The 20,283-nt window shown below is 38.6% G+C and overlaps 2 protein-coding genes across 3 annotated transcripts; one reads left to right on the top strand and one right to left on the bottom strand.

Moving 5' to 3' along the window:
• Positions 1-1,350: 1,350 nt before the first annotated feature.
• LOC105917752 (B-cell receptor CD22) lies at positions 1,351-8,012 on the top strand. The gene is made up of 11 exons (XM_036135229.1): positions 1,351-1,426; positions 2,111-2,179; positions 2,277-2,645; positions 2,733-3,029; positions 3,755-4,012; positions 4,100-4,360; positions 4,990-5,256; positions 5,344-5,640; positions 5,729-5,819; positions 7,054-7,123; positions 7,323-8,012. Exons 2-11 carry the CDS (start codon positions 2,134-2,136, stop codon positions 7,644-7,646), a joined length of 2,280 nt encoding a protein of 759 aa, XP_035991122.1. The 5' UTR covers positions 1,351-1,426; positions 2,111-2,133; the 3' UTR covers positions 7,647-8,012.
• Positions 8,013-8,165: 153 nt separating this feature from the next.
• Positions 8,166-19,333, bottom strand: si:dkey-24p1.1 (uncharacterized protein LOC556718 homolog). 2 transcript variants are annotated; one of them, XM_036135227.1, is made up of 16 exons: positions 19,175-19,333; positions 18,658-19,056; positions 17,680-17,976; positions 15,672-15,920; positions 14,911-15,177; positions 14,548-14,826; positions 14,171-14,458; positions 12,361-12,630; positions 11,949-12,200; positions 11,782-11,860; positions 11,593-11,668; positions 10,839-10,990; positions 10,583-10,640; positions 9,971-10,077; positions 9,833-9,887; positions 8,166-9,691 (listed from the first exon to the last, which is right to left on the bottom strand). In XM_036135227.1, exons 1-16 carry the CDS (start codon positions 19,227-19,229, stop codon positions 9,479-9,481), a joined length of 3,096 nt encoding a protein of 1,031 aa, XP_035991120.1. In that variant the 5' UTR covers positions 19,230-19,333; the 3' UTR covers positions 8,166-9,478. The 2 variants fall into 2 exon arrangements, with proteins under 2 accessions (XP_035991120.1, XP_035991121.1); XM_036135228.1 differs by having other exon boundaries at positions 9,472-9,696.
• Positions 19,334-20,283: the final 950 nt, after the last annotated feature.

Here is a 20,283-nt window from a genome sequence, read left to right as displayed (position 1 = left end):
CTCGCAGACTTATTTTTAGCTAATGTCAAGAGCACAGACTGCAGCATATTCTCAACTTTGCCTTAAACTTGATCTAATTTTAAGGTTTCCCCACAGGCCTTTAAAAAATAAACACAACAAAACGGGCCACAGAAGCTTCAGTCAGTTATATTTGGGTTTCTCCATAAAAAAAAAAAAAATCTGGATTTAGGCCAAAACTCTGGTGGAGTTGGTCTAAGATTTTGGATTTCAAGATGAATTGTACTTGGCAATGTGAATAATGCTGTTGAATCTAAAGTAGCACTAACAATCAGGGTCATTTAGGGCCATCACACAGGACTGCTCTATGCATGTTTCTCTGAATCTAAATCTCCTTCCATACTAGGAGGCTCTCTAGTTTTCACACCCATGCAAACATTGAATTTTACTGAATAGACACATTTAGAAAAATGCAATAAATCCAAAAAGGGTGACAGTGGCACAGGATTTAAGGAGTTGCAATTGGTGGGTTGCCAGTTCGATCCCCCTCTCCGACCGTCGTCGTGTCCTTGGGCAAGACACTTCATCGGATGCTGACGATGGTCGGAGGGCCCGCTGGGCACCATTGTATGGCAGCCTCACCTCTGTCAGTCCGGCCCAGGGCAGCTGTGGCTACTAACATAGCTCACCACTGTCAGGGTGAATGTATGCGTGAATGACTGATTGTAATATAAAGCGCTTTGGGGTTGTTGGACTAATTAAAGTGCTGTATAAATACAAGGCATTTACCAAACATCATGAAAACGGTTAGAGGCCAGTAGAATATCCTTACCACTAACTGGATTTGACACAATCTTTTTTTTTTTTCTGTGGGGAATTCTCTGTTTTTTATGTTTCTGTTTTCACAAGTAATGTCATCAATGTGGTCATGTGTAAACAGAAGTGAATCTTTGCCCATGTTTGATAAATTGTGAAAGGCCTGATGGTTTGAAAACTTTGAGTTCACTGAATACGTTATTTTTAGGTGTCCTAAGCAGTTTCCTGTTGATTCAAAATTATTGGTGACATAAATTAACATATTTTAACCACAAACACGTAAGCCCTTGACATTTGTCCTGCTTGCCTTTAAGCGTACTTTGTATTTTGGCCTCCATCTTTCCTCCAGTTTCTTTTTGTGTGAGGTTCTTTTGTACCTCATCCCTAGTGAGCAGAAATTAAATGATGAAACTACAGCGTTTAATGCTCTCTCTGTCCTCATAAAACACTAACAGATTTATGGTTTGCTGCTGAATGGAACTCTGCTTTGAATGAAATGTGGCAGCGAGTGGAGACGGTATGAAAACCCTGTTGTTTTCTGATTGCCAGACACCATTAGCACATCTTGCAACAGCTGCATGTCTCGTCCAGACACACGACCAGTCTGGCAAGACTCGCTTTTTGGATTGGAACCACTGAACCTTCAACACTGGTAAATCTATGAATTTGTTACGCTATTCCATTTATTACTTATAATCTAGTATAGTCGTGTCCAGAAACTATATATAGTGATATATAAAATGAGAAATCTTTAATTTTTGTCCTCTGTTTTTAATAGAAAAGTCAAACAGTGTATGCACAATACCACCAACATTAGGGTAAGATTTAACTTCATTTTGAAAAGAATGTTTGTGTAAAATGTTCATATTAAATCCTCATTTATCCTGTCTATCATAACTTTCAATAGTATAAAGAATGGATGTGAGTAGTTTTTCATGCATATATCTGCAAATTGAAGTGACTTGAGAACCACTTTAAAATGTCTGGTGTGGTATACAGTCCTAAAACTAAACCTTAATGCTAACTCATGTTGTTTATTTTGATTATGTTGCGGTTGCAGAAAAAGGCAGCATTGATGCACCCTGCAAGACAATAATTTTGTTTAAACTAGATGTAAAAATAATGTGACATTATTGATACCATATGTTCCCCAATAGTACTGTAGTTTTTTTGTATGCTGCACTAGGTATGGATTTCATGCAATACATTCACTAATCTGCCATATTGTTAAAACGTTTTAAAAATGTATAAGTGAACCTTACTTTTACTTTAGTTACTTGGAAATCCAAATAAATGAGCAATAAATATTTTTTTTCTTTCCAGTACCTCATTCTAGGATCAACAACTTCAAAGAAAACCATGATGTCCATTGTAAAGATTTTTTTCTCATGTTTTCTATTTCAAGGTTAGATGTTTCCTTTTCAGATTATTTTTGAATAACACTCTTTATTTGTTGAACCTATGTTGATGAAGTCATTGTTTTTTATTTTTTTTTATTTCAGGCATCTCATGTCAGCAGTGGTCAGTCTTCATGCCTCAGACGATAGAGGGGCTGAGTGGATCCTGTGTGATCATCCCATGCAATTTCAGCATGCCCCTTGAATGGGACCCATACCTAGACCAGTCGTGTAAAGCCGTATGGAAGAGAGGCAGCTGGAGCAGAACGCAGGTGTTTGATTCTAGCCTCACTGGAGCGAGCGGGAGCTTGAACCTCCTGCAGGGTAACCTGACCGGCATCCTGCGTGACAAAGACTGCACCACCATCTTCAACAACCTGCCGTCCAACCATTACGACAACTATTACTTCCGACTGCAGTGCGACAACCCTCTGAAGTTTAACTTCCAAAGGAGCGTTCGCATCACCACTCAAGGTCTGTTTGATTCGCTCGTCTTAAACCTGTAAAGATATGTCTCTTTGTCTGTGACCCGCAGCTTTTCTTTATTGTATTCCTCTTCAGATTTACTCCACGGGCCTGTTGTAACTCCGTCCAGCCTGGAGATAGAAGAAGGGACTCCAGTTGCCTTGAGATGTTCGGCTAGTGTCCCCTGTCCAGCTCTCCCTCCGCTTGTGACTTGGACTCCCAGTTTAGGGGACATTGAGGAGAATATGGAAGAAAAATCTTTAAACTCTGTCATGAACTTTAATGCCTCTCACCTTCACAATGGCCAGAAGGTGTCCTGCGTTGCTATCTACAACAGACAAGCTGGACACAGTGACCTTGTCTACGAAAGAAGTTTGACTATACAGGTTTTCTGTGAGTATACTTCTGTTTTATGTTGCTATTTACCTTAAAATATGGTATCAATAGATAATGTATATGTTTTGAAGTGTCTTATATACATAAATAACTAAAAAGTGACATTAAAGAGCACCACTGTTTACCAAAAAATAATCAGCCAAGCTTCATTTTGAAATAATATCTTAATTTGCATTAGGACTATAAAAGGAGTAATGCCATTTTGTCACACTTTTACAGAAATGTTAAATTAAGACCCCTACTTTAGTCAGCAGTTCTTCTTTCGCTTGTTGATAGAAGAGTGTCAGAGTGGAGGACAACAACTTGGCTTTCACAATCAAATTAATCAATTTCAAGTTTTAGAGATTAGACTGACACCACCTTAATACTTTAATCCCTGGGATCTTTGAAGAAACGGATTACACAAGAAATAAAATACGCAAATAGATATACTATGCTGATAGTTGTATTCTCAAATGCCCTTATTTTTCTTATTTGCATTTTGATGTAATTAGTTTGTACCAGCAGATGAGAAGGGGGTGGAGGGTGGTAGCATTGCTTTCACCCAGAGTGGCACAAACTAGGGGGCGCCATAAAACGAACATAAAAGGTAAAAGGAGAGACGGTCACTAGAATCAATAACACTGTGTAGTCAATATATGTGCTGTATGTTACTGTGTCCAAACACTTCTCTGTGCTGGTTCTCCTCCCTGAGGTTTCCCATTTTTCCCTCATTCTTCCAGACCCGCCACACAACACATCCGTCAGCGATTCTGGTCCAGTATTGGAGGGCAGCTCGGTAATTCTGACCTGCAGCGCCGACGCCAATCCAGAGGCGGACAGCTTCGCCTGGTACAAAGTTAACGGGGAGCAAGTGGAAGCAGTTGGGTTCAAGAGCAAACTTTCAACCACGGCTACAGAAGTTGACAACCGGTTTTTCTGCACAGCCGTTAACGGATATGGAAGCCAGAACTCCTCCATCGCTCGGATAGAAGTGCAGTGTAAGCCAGAGTGAAACACACACAGGGTATACCTGGCATTTCCGCCGCCTAAAACATGACCTGAATCATACTTGTTTACTTTTGCAGTTGCTCCTAAGGAGACAACGGTTGTCGTTGAGGCCGCTGGTCCAATCCTAGAGGGTAGCTCTGTGTCTCTGGTGTGTAGAAGCCGTTCAAACCCACCAGTGACTAATTACACCTGGTACAAAGAAAACGAGGCGGATCATCAGACCGGACCTGTCTTAGTTATAGACGCCATCGATTCCAGCCATGGTGGTGGCTATCGCTGCACTGCAAAAAATGATCTGGGAGAAGAAACTTCAGGAAAAATTCAGCTGGATGTTCAGCGTGAGTTTTTTCCTTTTCTTTTTTTACACAGAAAAAAATCCAGCAAACACAAAACAAAGCAGTACATTGTGGGGATTATGGCTCTACTGTATGTCCAGCTGTGATAACCCAAACATGAAGCAGAGCCAAGATTTGTTCACACTAAAGTCTGGACCGTGGACAGGGCCACATTGTCATGTTGCGTGACAACCTCAGAACCCTCCCTGTGTCCGTGGTCCATGAAGACTGAGCTCCGCTGTGCACATGTGTGTTTGCCAGTGGACAGAATTATGTGAAGATGTTTTGTTGGTTTGTCCCCTAATTGGGATGTTTTTTTTTCTTCTTCTTCTTCTTTTCACCAAAACACGGACTGCAATAGTTTGTTTTATGGAAAATACCAAATTCTTTCATATAATTTGTGAAAAAGAAATTAATTGGTAATTAATGTGTTTGGGAATCCTTTTATGGTGTACTGCTATTTAGTCGTCTTATTAGGTAGGAGAAACTATTGTCAAGTAAAAGCTCAAAGTGATTTGCAACCAACAAATATAACCCAACATGTAATTTTCCAACAAGACTGAATCTACTTTTCCCATAAAACAAATCTTTTAATGCGGTACCATCAAAGTAAATTAACCTTTTTTTTTCAGATCCCCCTAAAAACACCACTGTGTCTGCTGACTCTTCTGGTCCGGTTCCTGACGGCAGCTCTGTGACTCTGACCTGCACCAGCGTCGCCAATCCAGCAGTAGCTAACATCACCTGGTTCCGAGCTGCAGGAAGAGACAATGAGGTTGTCGGCTCAGAGCGGGACTTCACCTTCAATGTGACCAAATTCTCAGAAGATCTATATTATTGTCAAGCACTGAATATTCATGGTTCTCAATACTCAGACCCTGTCACCATTGATGTCCTATGTAAGATCGATTTACATAAAATCTGGCTAATAATCTCCTATCTTTGTCTCAAAGGGTATGCATAAATAATAGCTTCTCCGTTTTCAGATTCTCCAGAGATCCTGCCGTCTTCCCGCTGTGTTAAAATTTTAACCCAGTTTCGATGCACCTGCGACAGTCGAGGCAACCCGCTTCCTTCTCTGGGCTGGGAGCTGGCTGGAGAACCTGTCAATCACTCAGCTGACATCCCAATACGAGAGATAAACATGGCGCATGGGACCGTGAGGAGTCTCATCACCCTCTACCGTCTGAATGAAGACATGCCCACTTTAGTTTGTCTCAGCAGAAACTCACTAGGCTTGGACAGTCTGGCCTATAATGTTTCCTCCAGTCAAAGTCAGCTTGGTGGGATACTGCAAGATGTTGCATTCACATTTATGTGTCACTCAGCGGTCTCATTCGTCTTTTAACAAGGTTCGCTTTGGATTTTCAGGTGTCGATGTTGTGTCTCTGCTTATCGGATCAGCAGCTGGAGCGCTAGGGATGATGGTGATTTGCATCCCACTGCTGATATTCTGTTGCAGGTAAAGACAGGCCTCAGCTAGCACTGGGTAAAGGATTCTAAATAAAATATCTATCTATCTATCTATCTATCTATCTATCTATCTATCTATCTATCTATCTATCTGTCTGTCTGTCTGTCTGTCTGTCTGTCTGTCTGTCTGTCTGTCTGTCTGTCTGTCTGTCTGTCTGTCTGTCTGTCTGTCTGTCTATCTATCTATCTATCTATCTATCTATCTATCTATCTATCTATCTATCTATCTGTCTGTCTGTCTGTCTGTCTGTCTGTCTGTCTGTCTGTCTGTCTGTCTGTCTGTCTGTCTGTCTGTCTGTCTGTCTGTCTGTCTGTCTGTCTGTCTGTCTGTCTGTCTGTATTTTTTTAAAACGCACAGAAAGCATTCATTTTGTAATCATTGTGGTGGAACTTTGAGTTACTTTGCAGCGATCCTTCATTATATTGTATTCTTTTTAAAAATTTGTTAAGTACAGAAAAAAGTAACAAGACACTGACGTTAAGACAAAAAATAGCTTCTTTCGTCATTTAGATTTAGCACCAGAGCCATACTTCAGAAAAGAGCTGACATAGCCCAGGGTTTCAAGGGTTTTGTTTTGGGACCTAAACTAATTTATTCATTGTCCAAGTTTTATTCTAAATTTTGTAAGTATTAGATGTTTAGCAAATATTTTGCCCCCATTGCTTTGAGGATTTTTAATTAGTTAAAAAAAAATGTTTGTTCCAAGTACTTAAAGTATTTAAAGTGTTGCAGAAGTTGTCTCCTCATCAGATCTTTGGCCCTCTTCATGCACCTTGGAGGTTGGTGAAGTTGTGCCAGAAACTTTTGGCTTCCTGTATTTTTTTATTTTTTTTACAGCTTAACTACAAAAGACATTTATTAAAATCTCTTCTTCCAAAGGCCTAAACAGTTGATTTGTATATAGCTGTCAATTTGCATTTATACAGATTTATGCACGCTACTTCACACATAATATACAGCACATCATAAACAATAAGCATACTTTGTAAAAGGGCTTTTTATTATTTTTCATTTCTTTACAATCAGATGCAAGAACAAACATGTTGGACAGAACAACATACATTGTATGAGAAGAAACTGTGACAGCAGCTTTAGCATTACTGGCCAACTTCTTAACCCAGTGTAACTTAAGAATATTTTCAGTGAAAAATGTTTGATTTATTCTGCCCATTTACATATTTTTTTTTTAACTCTCATACAACCAGGATTTTCTCTGTTTCAGGAAAAGAAAAGACAGCCTCTCACTTAACAAGGAGCTGGTGGAAAAAGGAAAATGTCCAATCACCAATGTGGTGAGTTTAGTCTTTTCTGACTCACAATTCATAAATATGCATTAAGATGTTAAATCCAGAACGGCTTCTATGTGCTTGCTGTGATACAGCAGCACGTTTTATTGAAGGGCCGCCTATTCTTATCACTCTTTAAATAAATGCAAGTGAATTCAGTTCTATCTGTGATACATAAGACTGTGTTAATCTGGTCTTTGTGTAGATCAACTCTTCCTCAGAAGATGTGGTTTATGCCGACAAAGCTGCTGTGGAAGAGGTGGAAGAAGACAAGGAAGAGCATCTGAATTGTGTCACTGTGGACTTTGCTAAACTGAAGGTCAGGTCAGAGGGTGAGCCCGAGGATGGCGCTGTCACAGGACTGGCACCAAAGACGGCTGAATATGTTGAAATCTGCCACCAGTGCAGTGAAAGTAATGAAGGAGACGCAAAAGAGCAAGAAAATCTTGCAGGCACTCAACTGGGGCAAGGGGAAGATGCAAAGGATCTTACAGAAGACGCCACTGAGAAGGTCACAGCTTCATCTTAAATAGATTTGTAGCAGGAAACAAGATCCTGGACTTTAGTCTCACTTCAACACAATTCAGAATGAGCTGATTCTGAATCTTTAACCTTCCATTGATGCTAGAAGACTGTAGATAAGCAGCCATACTTGTAATGCAACATTTTGTTTAATATTTTATTGTACTAAATACTAATACTTTTTTTCTCTTCATTAAAATTCCCACCTTAAATAAAAGAAACAGATATAAGTTTGCATGTTTTTTTATTTTATTTACATGAACATGAACAAGCAATATGATTCATTGTATACATCATATATAAGCCTCCATCTTGTAAATACAGCATAGCTTAAAACAAATGAATAGCCTTACTGGGCTTTTAGCTTATGTTAATAATACAATCTTTGTTAAAACTGAAACTATTTGTTTTCTACTGAACCGTAAAGTATTTGCCCCCTCATAGATTTTTTTTCTGTTTCTGCCTTTTAAATTTAATGTCAGACAAAAATAATCTGAATATATACAAAAAGCAGTTTTATATCAGATTTTTCTTTTTTTAAAGGGAAAAAAGTATTGGATTATGAAATGGTTTTAGTTTTAAGGGTCTCTGGACGTTTTAGATGGCCGGTCACTCCTGGGAAGGCTCATCACCACGTTTGTGGATGATGGCCCTTACTGTGGTTTGCCGGAGTCCCAGATCCCTTGATATGACGTTGCAACTCTTTCAAAACAAATAAATGTCAGTGACTGTTTCTTGAAATACTTTAGATTCATCCTCGATTTGTTTTCTTTTGGTTTATTCTTTTTCTTTTAGATAAATTTGTACTGACAGTAAAGTTGTTTAAAACACATCTCCATTCCACAGGTCAGGCCTTCAGACTTCGGTATGCTCATCTTAGGTAAATCATGGTTTAGAAATGGCGACTATTACTGTTTTCACATAGAGCAAGGTTGGTTTGAATAGCCTTTTCCAAGCAGACCAAAGGCTTTTACCTGCCGGCGTGATTCATCATCCACACAGTGGGACCGAAGCACAAAACTAAATTCGTGACAGTGGCGTGGCGCTTGCTGCACAGCCAGCTGGCAGCGCTTTAGCTGGTCACTCAGTCAGTCAACCTGATTTTTTAGTTACAAACACGCCTTCCTTCCATTTGACAGCATTTAGAAATTAAACAAATTTACGGACGATGACAGCGTTGCGGTCGCCACCTTCAGTGTTGGTACAGAAGGTTCTTAAAAACCCAGACTTGATTGCACCGATGTTCAGGAAACTGTATTCAGTAAAGTGCGCTGAACATATAGTCTCAAATTGGGGTCATAATTGTGTGGTACTTCCCCATAAATTAATCACTCTGATTCTCTCATCCTTTGGGAGTAAGTGGAAACTTCCGTCTGTTTTTGAGCAACCTCGGACATCCTCTGCTCGTGTGGAGCAGTCAGACATGCTAGCACGACTCACGGCATCAAGTTAGCTGACCAGTGTATCAGCTGGCGGGAGACTGTTTGCTTGATGGTGTGCTATAATCGGAGAATATGAATTATGTAGAAAGATAACCTATGTAGAACTATAAACTGTTCTCTGATTTTAACGTTTTTGAGCAAAGAAACAAAGCTGACCGCCCCAGAGCAGGTCCTTTGGCATCCACTCTTGACATTCACACGGCCTCATTAGTGCACAGCGGATCATATTATACCCCCAAACCACAGAAAAATGACATTTGTTGTCATGGTCCCTTAAAGAATGAAACAGTGATCACTTCCTTCTCTCCTCTACTTTGTCATTGAACACAAATGAACAGACATATGCACATCCTATCAAGATAGGATTTGATTAACAGCTCCCAACAGGTGTCTTGAATCAGAGCCGGACTTCAGAGTACAGAGTCTCATCCTCAGAGGTGCTGGAGTCTGTCGTGTCTGTCTGGCATGAAGGTTTGGAAATAACGTTCACCTGACTATAGTTGACCTCCTCTTCATCACTGGTCTCTGAGTCATCGTTAAAGGTTTGACTTTGACTTTGAGCAACGATCGGCAAAACCATACTGATGTTCTCATAGTCCCCCCGGGTTCCCTGTGCTTGCCAAAGGGAGAGCAAAGAGAGAAAGCTTTTTACAACTAAACAGTAGTTGGACTTCATTAAAAACAGATAAAGTCATTCCTCACGTATATGTTCAGCACTGTTTTAAGGGAGTATGCTACAAAGGTTGCTGACCTGTTTGTAGGGATTTTGGTTACACACTTGCGAATATACAGGCTCTTCTACTTTCCTAGGAGAAAAAATATATATAAATTGCGATGCTGATTGTATATTTCTGTCTTTTTTAACAAATGCAAAAACAATTTTTCTCACTTCTTGTTCTCAAAATGTAGAGAAGCATAGTTGAGCGAATCGTCCTCCATGCACGTTTGCTGCCTTTGTCCTGCCCTTTGTGCTGACGGAGACTGAGCAGATGCAGACTGAAGATATCGGTAAATTTGCATTAGAAACAGAATGAGTTCATTCATGCATGCAATAAATCCGAGGCAGTGAGTCGGTTCATTATTCTGTGTAGCAGACTACTTTATGGTTACTGTATTTACAAACATCTATTGATCGGACAAACAGAGAGAACACAACTCCAGCACACAGTCAGCAGTTCGACGATAATCCAGGTCTACTAGGTTCCTTCAAACAGATTGAGAATAATCCTACAATGAAAGAAGGCCTAACAAAATCATTAGCTACAGAAGTCTACTGTTTGGTTTTGAGTATCCTCTAAATATGTATCTGAAAAAAGTTATTTTTCATTGTTACTTATTTCTCAGATGTTTCTGGTGTAAATCTGAGTCTTTGCACTTTGAAAATGTTACAGTGGTGGTTACAGAGCTAAAAAGGAAATAATCTGAGATGAATTCCGCACAGTCATTTTATTTAGTTATTCATTACTATGGTTTGTTTCTTTGTTAGGTTGACTTTACTCACTTTGTCAAATGGCACATTGACTGTGGCATAAACAGTGTTAGCATGGTAGGTTGTAGACCTGCAGAGCAAGAAAAGGAAAAAAAAACATATGTGAGCTGACTGTTTTACCGTAAAAAGCTGTGAAGTCTCTTGTAGGTCCACATATCTGTACGATGCTGAACTGATTTTTTTTCTCTCAAACAGCATAAACAGAAACGTCTCTCTGTTTAACAGAATGTCTTTTGTTCTGTGGGACCGTGTGGGGCCGCTCACTTACGTGACGTCTGGCCGAGGCGGCTGATCCTGAGCCGTTGTACGGCATTGCGGCTCTGACAAAAGCTCGTCTCTGCTTCTAGAGGTCTGTTGTCTTAAAATATTCTCATTTCTTGTATTCCTCCTTTCAGATCTTTTACACCACCTATGGATGCTCTGAAAAGCAAATGGGTGTTTGTTTGTTTTTTTGTCAACTTTTCTACCGCAAACGACACACATATGCAAGTTGCCATATATTTATTTTTTTCAATAACTAAAAACATTTGTTTTGGGATCAAAAATCCTCCAAAGTGCCTGAATAGAAACAATTATGTGAAGCAGAGTAGGCCACAATTCCTACCCAGCAATTACAAAAGCAATTGCAACTAACTGCAAAGGCTTAATATGCACAATTTGCTGCAAAGAATTGTACTACCAGGATTAGGGGACAATTTTTTATTTTTTATTTTTTTCACATAAAGGGCCAGCTTGATTTCGCTGCAATTTCAGCGCAAAGTAGACACCCTGTTCACACTTAATTGTTAGTCTGAGATCTTTTTCAGATGCTTGTTGTAAGAAATTTCATTGATTGACACATATCTTACATTACGACTTGGGTTACTGTTAATATTTTAGAATGTCTTAAAAAGTTTAATAAGTGGGTCCTCAGGAAGAGAAAAATACAACTTGCTTCATTAGGACTTTCACAACAAGCTCTCCATTCATATGTGTACAAAAGCTTGAAATTGTTCATCAGCAATACAAGAATACGTGCTTACCTGAATTATTAGCATACTACTACAGCAGGGCCTCGTATTTGTTGTCCTCTGTTGATTTGCTTTGTTCATTCTGTTCCTGAAAACAAAGTTGCATTCAAGCGTACACATGTTGTATTCCATACAACATGTGTACGCTTGAATTCATATTTCCATTTTGATAGAAAAGTATACTTCTCATTCATTAATTACCTGCAATAGCCAATTAGGACTATGACGAGCACCAACAAGCAAAACCAGCCAAAACCTTTCAAAATCTTTTCAACTGTGTCTGTGGTTGCAAGAGACAGAGCATTCGTTGTCAAACACATTTGTTTCATGCGTTTTCCGTTTTAAAGCCAAAAGCAACCAGGACTTACCGTCAAACAGCCAGACTGAATCCGACTGTGTCTGACCCATTTCGTTTTTTGCAATGCAGTAGTACTCCCCAGCTTGGTGGGAGTACACGGTCAGGCTCTGCTGGTCAGAAACCTTTCTGTTGTCTGGCTTACTGTACCAGAAATATTGAGCAGAAGGATAGCAATGACTGCTGCAGCTCAGCTTAACAGAACGTCGTCCCCCATGGTGCTGTTGCTCTTCTCCTTTAAAGATTGTTGTCTGTTTCGGCGCATCTGAGCAGCATGATTAAGGAAATCATGGTTTTAATACAAGAAAAATATGTCTTGTGCTAAAAGTTTGTAAGCATGATAAAATCAAGGAGCAAATATCCATTAAGCTTTGCCTCCAGTTTGTACTTAAAATATACACTCTGGTATTTTTTCTTATACTCACACTTGATTTTAATCTCCACTTTTGATTTCCCGCTACCAATCTCATTTTGGACTTCACAGCTGTATGTCCCACTGTCAGAAGGCCTGGAAGAATATACCTTGTAGGTCCTCTCAGTGCTCACAGTAATTTCCTTTTTATTGTTACTCTCTGTTGTCCATTTGAACTGACTTATTGGTGGGTTGGAATGAGCGCTGCAATTCAACGTGAACATCTCCTTTTCTTTCACAACTAGACCAGGGAAAGCTTCTATTTTCACATCTTTGGGAGAATCTGGATTTGGGTCAGAAACATGGATTAAAAACAAGAGGAAATTAAAGGTGCATAGCCATGTTTTCATTTATTTATACGTCAGTCGGTCACTCTGGTTACGCACAGTGTTTATGAAAGATTATCAGGTCCTGCTGGCATATTAGTTGTTATTTAGTTTTTTTCTGCATTGTTTTTGCTCGATTTGTTAGTAAATAAAGCGTTTGGTGTTTATTTACAATATTAAACACTAACGGCTATTAGCATCTCCCAGCGAAACAGTGAATACTGTTCCAATATCCAGCAAAAGAAAAGCACAAAAGAAATATGATTTCAAAAGGGAAAAGACGGGAATGTCACTGGGAATACAGAATGAATATTGGTGTTTACTGAAGCGGACACTAAACCTGCCAATGCTCAGATGTGACTGCAAAGTTGATTGACGTGAGTAAATGTTCTGATCTGAGGCTTTTGAAATTGTTGTCGATCGATAGTCTTCGATCACACCGAGCTGGCGCTTTATTGCGAGGCATTGCAGAGGGTCAGGCTCGGTCTGGCTGTATTTAATTTTGATTTATAAATTAAGCAAGCCAACATTTTGATAGTTCTGCGATACTACCGGTAGATGTTGCCACATCAGTTTATAATTGTTCATCACACCTAAAAGGGGATTATTTTTCGGCTCAAAGAGGCCCATCGCAACACTATCAAGATGGAGGGTTGGTGTATTTAAGCTTATTTTATCTTGACCGAACAGTTTTTGGTCGTTTTAATAAGCATATTAAGTGGCCATATACGTTTAAAGCTTTAGATGTTACTGAGCACACAAAACTCTTTCCAAGTCTAAAAACTAAGGTTTCTACCGTATTTATCAACATACCGACCTACATTTAATAACACTTTCACAACACAAATTGCCATTTTGCCATTTCCGATAAAAAAATAACTAGACAGGAGGTCTCTTGTAATCAAAGTTCCAAAAGGGAAAAACGGTCTTAAAATCTAAAATTACTGCTGCAGGATTAGATTAAACTGTTATTAGCTAGAGTTGCTGACAGTTTTCAGAAAGTCACAAAGCTCATCAACTTGTGGTTTTCCAACTCGCAACTGGTGTATGGTTCTGTTGGGTTTGTGGTCTGACTTCTGCAGTTAATAGGTAAGCATCTACTCTTGTTTTTGGTTCATGGTTGTCTGCTTCAATTGGTTTTAGGAGTTCTAGAGATAATTGTTTGCCACACTTTTTCTTTGTAGAGATCATTGTTTGCAACGCTTTCTGTTAAAAGTAAATTTCTGTGGCTTTGAACAACTTGTTTTTTTTAAACTACTATTTATTTCTTCCGATTATCATTAAAGGCTTGGAAAATACGTGTGACGGTTGTTTCACAGTTTGAGAACTTTGGTTCTGGAGCAATAGAAGTGAATGAATACAATAGCGAAAAGACAATTCGGAATATTTAGAAGCCAACAGCATTTTTTACATTCACTGTTTGAATACTTTAGCTTGTTGGAAAATAGAAGAAAAAGGCTTTGATATTCAAATTGTGTGCATGTCTAGATGACTCACATTCAACCTCCAGTTTCCTCTGAGCGCTTCTCATATTTCCTTCACTGTTTGATGCAACGCAGGTGTAAAACCCTGCGTGGGCGGTAGTTACATTAAAAGTGTAGGTGAGAGAGTTTTGTTGATTAGCAGGCTGATAAAAAAACTGTTCCGAGGTTGAAAAATCAGGTGTCGAAGATCGTTTCAACTCAAAGTTTGACAAAGGGAAGCTTTCGGCTGTACAGATGACTGTAACAGACTGGCCTTCTTTAACCTTAGAAGCCAAAGACAGTGAGACCTTAGTGGGAGGAACTGTGGAGAAAAAGCACCAAAAAAAATAAGTCTTTAGTAGGAATTATTTTTGTCGTCATCGTATTTCATAAACCAACTCAGTTACTTACAAATGATTTGAATGCATTTGGGATGACTGGTCTCCCCATTACCAATTTTGTTACTTGCATTGCAAATGTAACAGCCTTCATCTGTTCTTTGAATGCTTTTAAAAGTTAGAAGCTTTTTATTTATCAGTGATGTCCAGTTGGAGGGGTCAGACTGTTTGTAATGGTACCAGGAGAACCAAGGCTCTGGATTTGCCTTGGTGTCACAGGTAAATGTAAGGAAGCTGTTAACTTTCACATTGTTATCCTTGGCACTGATAGAAACCTTGCTTTGCGGCTTGTCTAAAAAATATGAAAAAAGACAGATTTTATAGTTTGACTATAACACTACATGTCAATGTACACTAAAGAGGAAGTAAAACTCACATAAAACATCAATATAAACAGGATTTGATGTCCCCGAACCAACAGAGTTTATGGCTGTACATGTGTAAATGCCACTGTCCTGTGGTTTGACTCTGGAAATAATGTAGTCCTGGCTTTGCAAAACCTTTTTTCCATCTTTGTTCCAAGTTAAACGTGGAGTTGGATTGCTTCTGTCCACAATACATTTAAGAGTAATCTTATCCCCTTCTGTCACTTTAAGGTTTTCTCGGGGTTGGGTTTGGTCTTGCACGTGAACCGTAGGTGGATCTGCAGAAAAAAGAGACATCCCTTTATGGCTTTTATATATATATATATGTATACAGTCACATTCAACAAAGTAGATTATGTGTTTCTAAGAGGCTTGTTTGATTAAAAATGCCTTTTAAAGAAAATAACCTTTAAGCCAGTTTTATACAACATTATTATTAAACATACATTAAGCCCTCCTTTCTGCCTGAAAAATGTTGCCCTTTTATTGGTCTGGTGCAATATTATGCTCTCAAACGCTGTGCTGCTATTAGCTGGAGGTGGAAAAAAATCATAATTAACAGAGATAAAAGCTTTAAAACACCATCAGCTAGTATTAACCCATAAAATGTGTTTCCCTTAGTGCACTGACTCACTGGAATAAATTAACGTAATAATATTCAAATTTGTTAAAAATTTATTCAAAACATCCCACAAACTAATATTAGAGTTTAGTTTCCTAATACACAAAAGCCATAAAAATCTGATATATATATAAATCTAAAAGTACTCACAAAGCACATCAACTCTTAATGTGTTAGACCGTTTAGTCCCATGTTTGTTGTGAGCTTGGCAGTGGTACGATCCGCTGTCTGACGCTTTGATTGATACAAATCGAAGCTGAGCTCCCGCCATCGTTCTGTTATTTATAAACCAGATGAAGGTGACATTGGGATGTCCTTTAGCAGAGCACGTGATATTCACAGTGTCTCCTTCCTTCACGGGTTCATGGCTCATCACAGCCTGAACGTCTTTGGGAGCATCTGTTTCAACCAAGTCAGGTCAAGAAGAGAAATCAGTCCACATACACATCACCAGTTTATAGCTCACAGAAATTCCTGATAGAAATCCTACACTGAAGCTGATTTCAAATTGAGCAAGTTCAGTAAATAAACACTAACCACTGAGGCTAGATGGAAAAATGTACATCCAAAATACTGTAGGTTATGGTTTTAAATGTATCTTATTTGTTTTGTGAAGCAGCAGCTGCATATTAACACATGGTTGTGCTACTTGATGGCATACCATACCATACCATACCATAATATACCATATTTATTGCCAATGGCTGAAACAAAGTGCTGTAGATAGCTACAAACTAAAACACATCCATTAAAAAACAAAAGTAAAAAGATGATGCATAGAAACACTTAAAAGAAACAATAAAACCAATTTAAAACAAAAACTAAGTCTCACTAGTGACAAAAGCCAAATTATAATAGTAAGTTTTATACAGAGTTTTAGAGGTAGGCAGTAAAGAAGCCTCTCTTATGTGCAGGGGCCGGTTATTAGGCGCCCGCCTATGCATTGAAAATGCATGGCGGAGGCCTTATGTTATGCACCTAATAAGGGTCCATCACCGTTAATACAGGCCGAACCGTAGGGTCTACCCCCACATACTATACATCAAAACGTTCGTCTCGATGCCGTGAAGCGGGCTTTTTGTACTTGACGCCATTTAAAGTTACCGTGGTGACAAAAACCACTTCTCAAAACCACTTCCTAGACACAGTTGACCTCGCAAAAATGCAGACCTCTGCATGGCACTTTTTTTTGGTACAGTGGTTTAGGTGTTGGGCTGGTGCACCAAAGGTCGCAGGTTCGCAACCCGCTGGGGGTACCCAATATTTTTTTTTTTTTACTAGTAACAAATAAACAATGTGAACAACTGATATAAATGAATGAATGATGAAAAAATTGCAACAGCAAGAACTACCCCCCGGCCAATACATCATCACTCACCTGTGGGAAATGGCACTACACACCATTTTTGTCAAATGTTGAGTTCTGGGCCCAGATTTGGTGAGGCTTAGTTGCTAAAGGAGGCCGATCTGACACATGGCCTTTGGTGAGCTTTGGTGACATTAAGTATTGGCACCCTTTTTGAGGAACTTCCCAGTACAGGATTTGGACCAAACTAACAGAGTACAATCACCCGGTGATACTGGACACAACCATGTTAGCGGCTAACGCTTAGCATGTTGCTAACCGGAAGTAGCTCTAGGAAGGTCTCACTAACTTCTGCTTCACAGTGGTTGTACTTCCTTTAGTAGTTTGTAATGCCTTTAACATTTTTATTCACATTTTTCATTTTTTCATGCTACACTGAAGTATTTAATCATGTTTTAATAACACCAATTTTCCATGCTGCTTGGATGCAGACCTTCCCCTGTCGGCTGGTTTTGACGAAGACAAATCCTTTTCACACTCATATTGATTTAACATCCCCAAGTGATAAAAGCCTACGACCAAGGAACTCTGAAACTTTGCCTTTGACGGTTACGTGCACCACCAGGCGGGCGCCTTCTTCAACTTCTTCAGAAGTTGAACGTTTCTAGTTTCATAATTGAGGAGCAATAATAGCAAAGGCCATACCCCGAACATAGTGAGTTGCAGCTTCAAATTAGTTATGTTGACTTCAGCAGTTTTGTTATTTTTGAAATACCTTCAAATAAAAGGTCATTTAAATCAGTAATACTCAATAAAAGAAAGACAAAACAAGAATGCACTTCAGAGACTTACATTCTACAGTCAAGGTAATATTCCGGATCAAATACTTGTCCTTGTTTCCTGGTGGTTGGCATGAAAAGACTCTCCCATCATCTTCCCTGCTGGCAGTAAAACTAAGGTTGGTACTTTTTGTTGATTCATTTTTACTGCTGACGGTGTGAGAATTTGGGCTTTCTGGTGAGGACAGCGGCTTCAGAGGGTAAATATGTGGGTTGGAATGACACGAAGTTAAAGTTGAGCACGTGAGTGTTACTTTTTCATTCTCCATCACAGCTGGTGGTTGGCTAAAAGTGATAAGGCATGGATTTTCTGAAAATAAATACAGGAATATATTAAAAAATACAGTTAAAAATAGATTTTGTATTATATTCATTGTATTTACAATAGATCATTTCTATGATTAAGGTATGGGTTAATTAAAAATTCCATGATCTTTGTCTGCTGTTGCTTTTTATCAAAACTGCCAAAGAATCGTGTTGGCAGATTTAAAGCTTCATATATGATGATTTCCTATTGTCTTTGACCAAATGACCTCAAAACTCATTCTGGGTCGTGCAGTACTCTGATGTTTTGTAGCGTTTGGTGTTCTGGTATCATGCACTGTCGTAGAAACATCAAGGTAAGACAGATGCATGGTGAGTTGGCTGTCTCAGTTCTGAGGTAAGTCTGGAATATTTTTCAAAAATGTATATATTTTTTAAAATATTCCAAATTAGATCCTTGATTTCCAGTTTTAAATGGTGACTCAAACCAGTTAAATAAAAACATTAAAAACACCTGCTACAAATAAAATTAAATATATTTTAAATATTTTTTTAATATCTTTGTTTCACCTTTATTCTACTTCTATTTAAAAATGAAAATAATATTGTTAATAATTTCACTGATTTGATTCCTTCCACTACAATAGCAGCTCACCCATAAGACTTTAATATGCAGTTTCCTGTATATTTTCTGAACATATTTCATTTTCCATGCCATTAAACTTACCCTGGACAGTTAGATTTGTTGGATTCGTCATCCATTTATGGTTTCCTGAAATAAATCTGAATTTGTATTGCCCAGTGTCTTCTTTCCTCAGGTCACAGATCAATATTTCACATATTTGTGTTGGTGAAAACTCATTGTCACTATTCGGTGAGTTTATATACTTGACTCTGTTTTTAAATTGTGGATCGACAGAGCGTTCTGATTCCTTTGTGCTGAAAATGACAATGCCAGAATAATGGCCATCGTCCCATTTTGGATTCTTCATCCAGAACCAGTAAGCACCTTCACGTCTATGAGAAATTTGGTTTGAACTACATTTCATTTCAATACAGGACCCCTCCACAGCAGTTAGAGTACTGTTTATCAAAGTGAAGCGGATATCTGTGTAATAACAAAAACCTGTTTTAGGGAGAAAACAAAGAGAGAAGGAAAGTAATAAAATGTTATCCATAAGCATAAATATATGAATAGTTTATCAGTGTAATGTGAAAAAAACATACAAGCAAAAACTACGTACAATTTGTCAGGCTCTGAAATATCACCCATTGTACAAGAAGAGTATTCATTGTCATGCTTCTCTCTGGGACTTTCTGCTGTTTGGTATTAAGCAATAGATCAATGTGCTGGTTTCCTTCTCAGGTCCAAGAAGGCTGAGATCTCGATGTTATAAACACTCTAAAACCCTGAAAACAAATACATTTTTCTCAGAAAGATAGAACAGGAAAAGTGCTTATTTTAAATGTAGGGTAGAACAAGGATACAAGACTGTTACCCTCTAATGCAGGGGTCACCAACCTTTTTGAGACCGAGAGCTACTTCATCAGTACTGTGATATACAAAGAGTTACCAGTACTGACCTTTGAATTACAAGAGTCCAAGCTTACCTTAACTTTACTTTTAAATCTATGTAAATACAAGTATGATTAAAAAAGGAAGAGCAGCTGAATAAAATAGCATTTTAAATGCAGCTTACTGGAAGGTTGTGCTATCTTTTTGAACAGGCTAGGTACCACATATGGTCCTTGAGGGCTACCTGGTGCCCAGGGGCTCCATGCTGGTGACCCCTGCACTAATGTGTGAAGCAATTGTATTCATATAGAAAACAATTAAGGTTGAATGTTAATGTTTTGTAGATGAGAAGGAGATGCAAAATTACAATAGCTTTGCTTGCATCTGTGTGCGACACAAACTCTGCATTTAAAGCAGAATCATGACACTTCACAAGTAGCGTACAAGAATACACTTCCTACATATGTTTTTGTGCACAAAAACAAAAGAAAAACTTAAAATTATAGCCACGTATAGAAGATTTAGCACAGCAGCTTTCAAAATGTCCATGTGCAGGATATAGTTAAATACTGTTTCATGTAAAGGCCAGTTTCAAATTAGAAATATTTAAAACTTTTCCTAATCCATCAAAAATAATGATTGCAAAAAACTTTCTCTAGGTACAGACTGTGTTGCCACACAGTAGATTTTCACATTTTCTTTAAAGATGTAGATGATTCTAACTCGATTGAAAAATAAAGTGATTTAAAACAAAGTTTAGACAAAAGAAACAAGAATGATCCTACCTCAGATGGGTGACTTATATCAGCACGCAGAACACTCTCCTTCCTGAAGTAA

This window comes from Fundulus heteroclitus, chromosome 3 (assembly GCF_011125445.2).
Source record: "Fundulus heteroclitus isolate FHET01 chromosome 3, MU-UCD_Fhet_4.1, whole genome shotgun sequence".
Lineage (NCBI taxonomy): Eukaryota > Metazoa > Chordata > Actinopteri > Cyprinodontiformes > Fundulidae > Fundulus > Fundulus heteroclitus.
Note: the sequence above shows the minus strand (reverse complement) of the source record. Positions and strands in the feature narration are given on the sequence as shown.

Coding starts and splice junctions, on each gene's coding strand:
- LOC105917752 (XM_036135229.1), top strand. CDS start 2,134: ATGATGTCCATTGTAAAGATTTTTTTCTCATGTTTTCTATTTCAAG. Junction 4,013..4,099: donor CGCTCGGATAGAAGTGCAGT/GTAAGCCAGAGT, acceptor TTACTTTTGCAG/TTGCTCCTAAGGAGACAACG. Junction 5,641..5,728: donor CTCCAGTCAAAGTCAGCTTG/GTGGGATACTGC, acceptor TTGGATTTTCAG/GTGTCGATGTTGTGTCTCTG.
- si:dkey-24p1.1 (XM_036135227.1), bottom strand. CDS start 19,229: ATGACAATGAATACTCTTCTTGTACAATGGGTGATATTTCAGAGCCTG. Junction 9,888..9,970: donor CTACATTTTGAGAACAAGAA/GTGAGAAAAATT, acceptor TTTTTCTCCTAG/GAAAGTAGAAGAGCCTGTAT. Junction 9,692..9,832: donor ACCAAAATCCCTACAAACAG/GTCAGCAACCTT, acceptor TGGCAAGCACAG/GGAACCCGGGGGGACTATGA.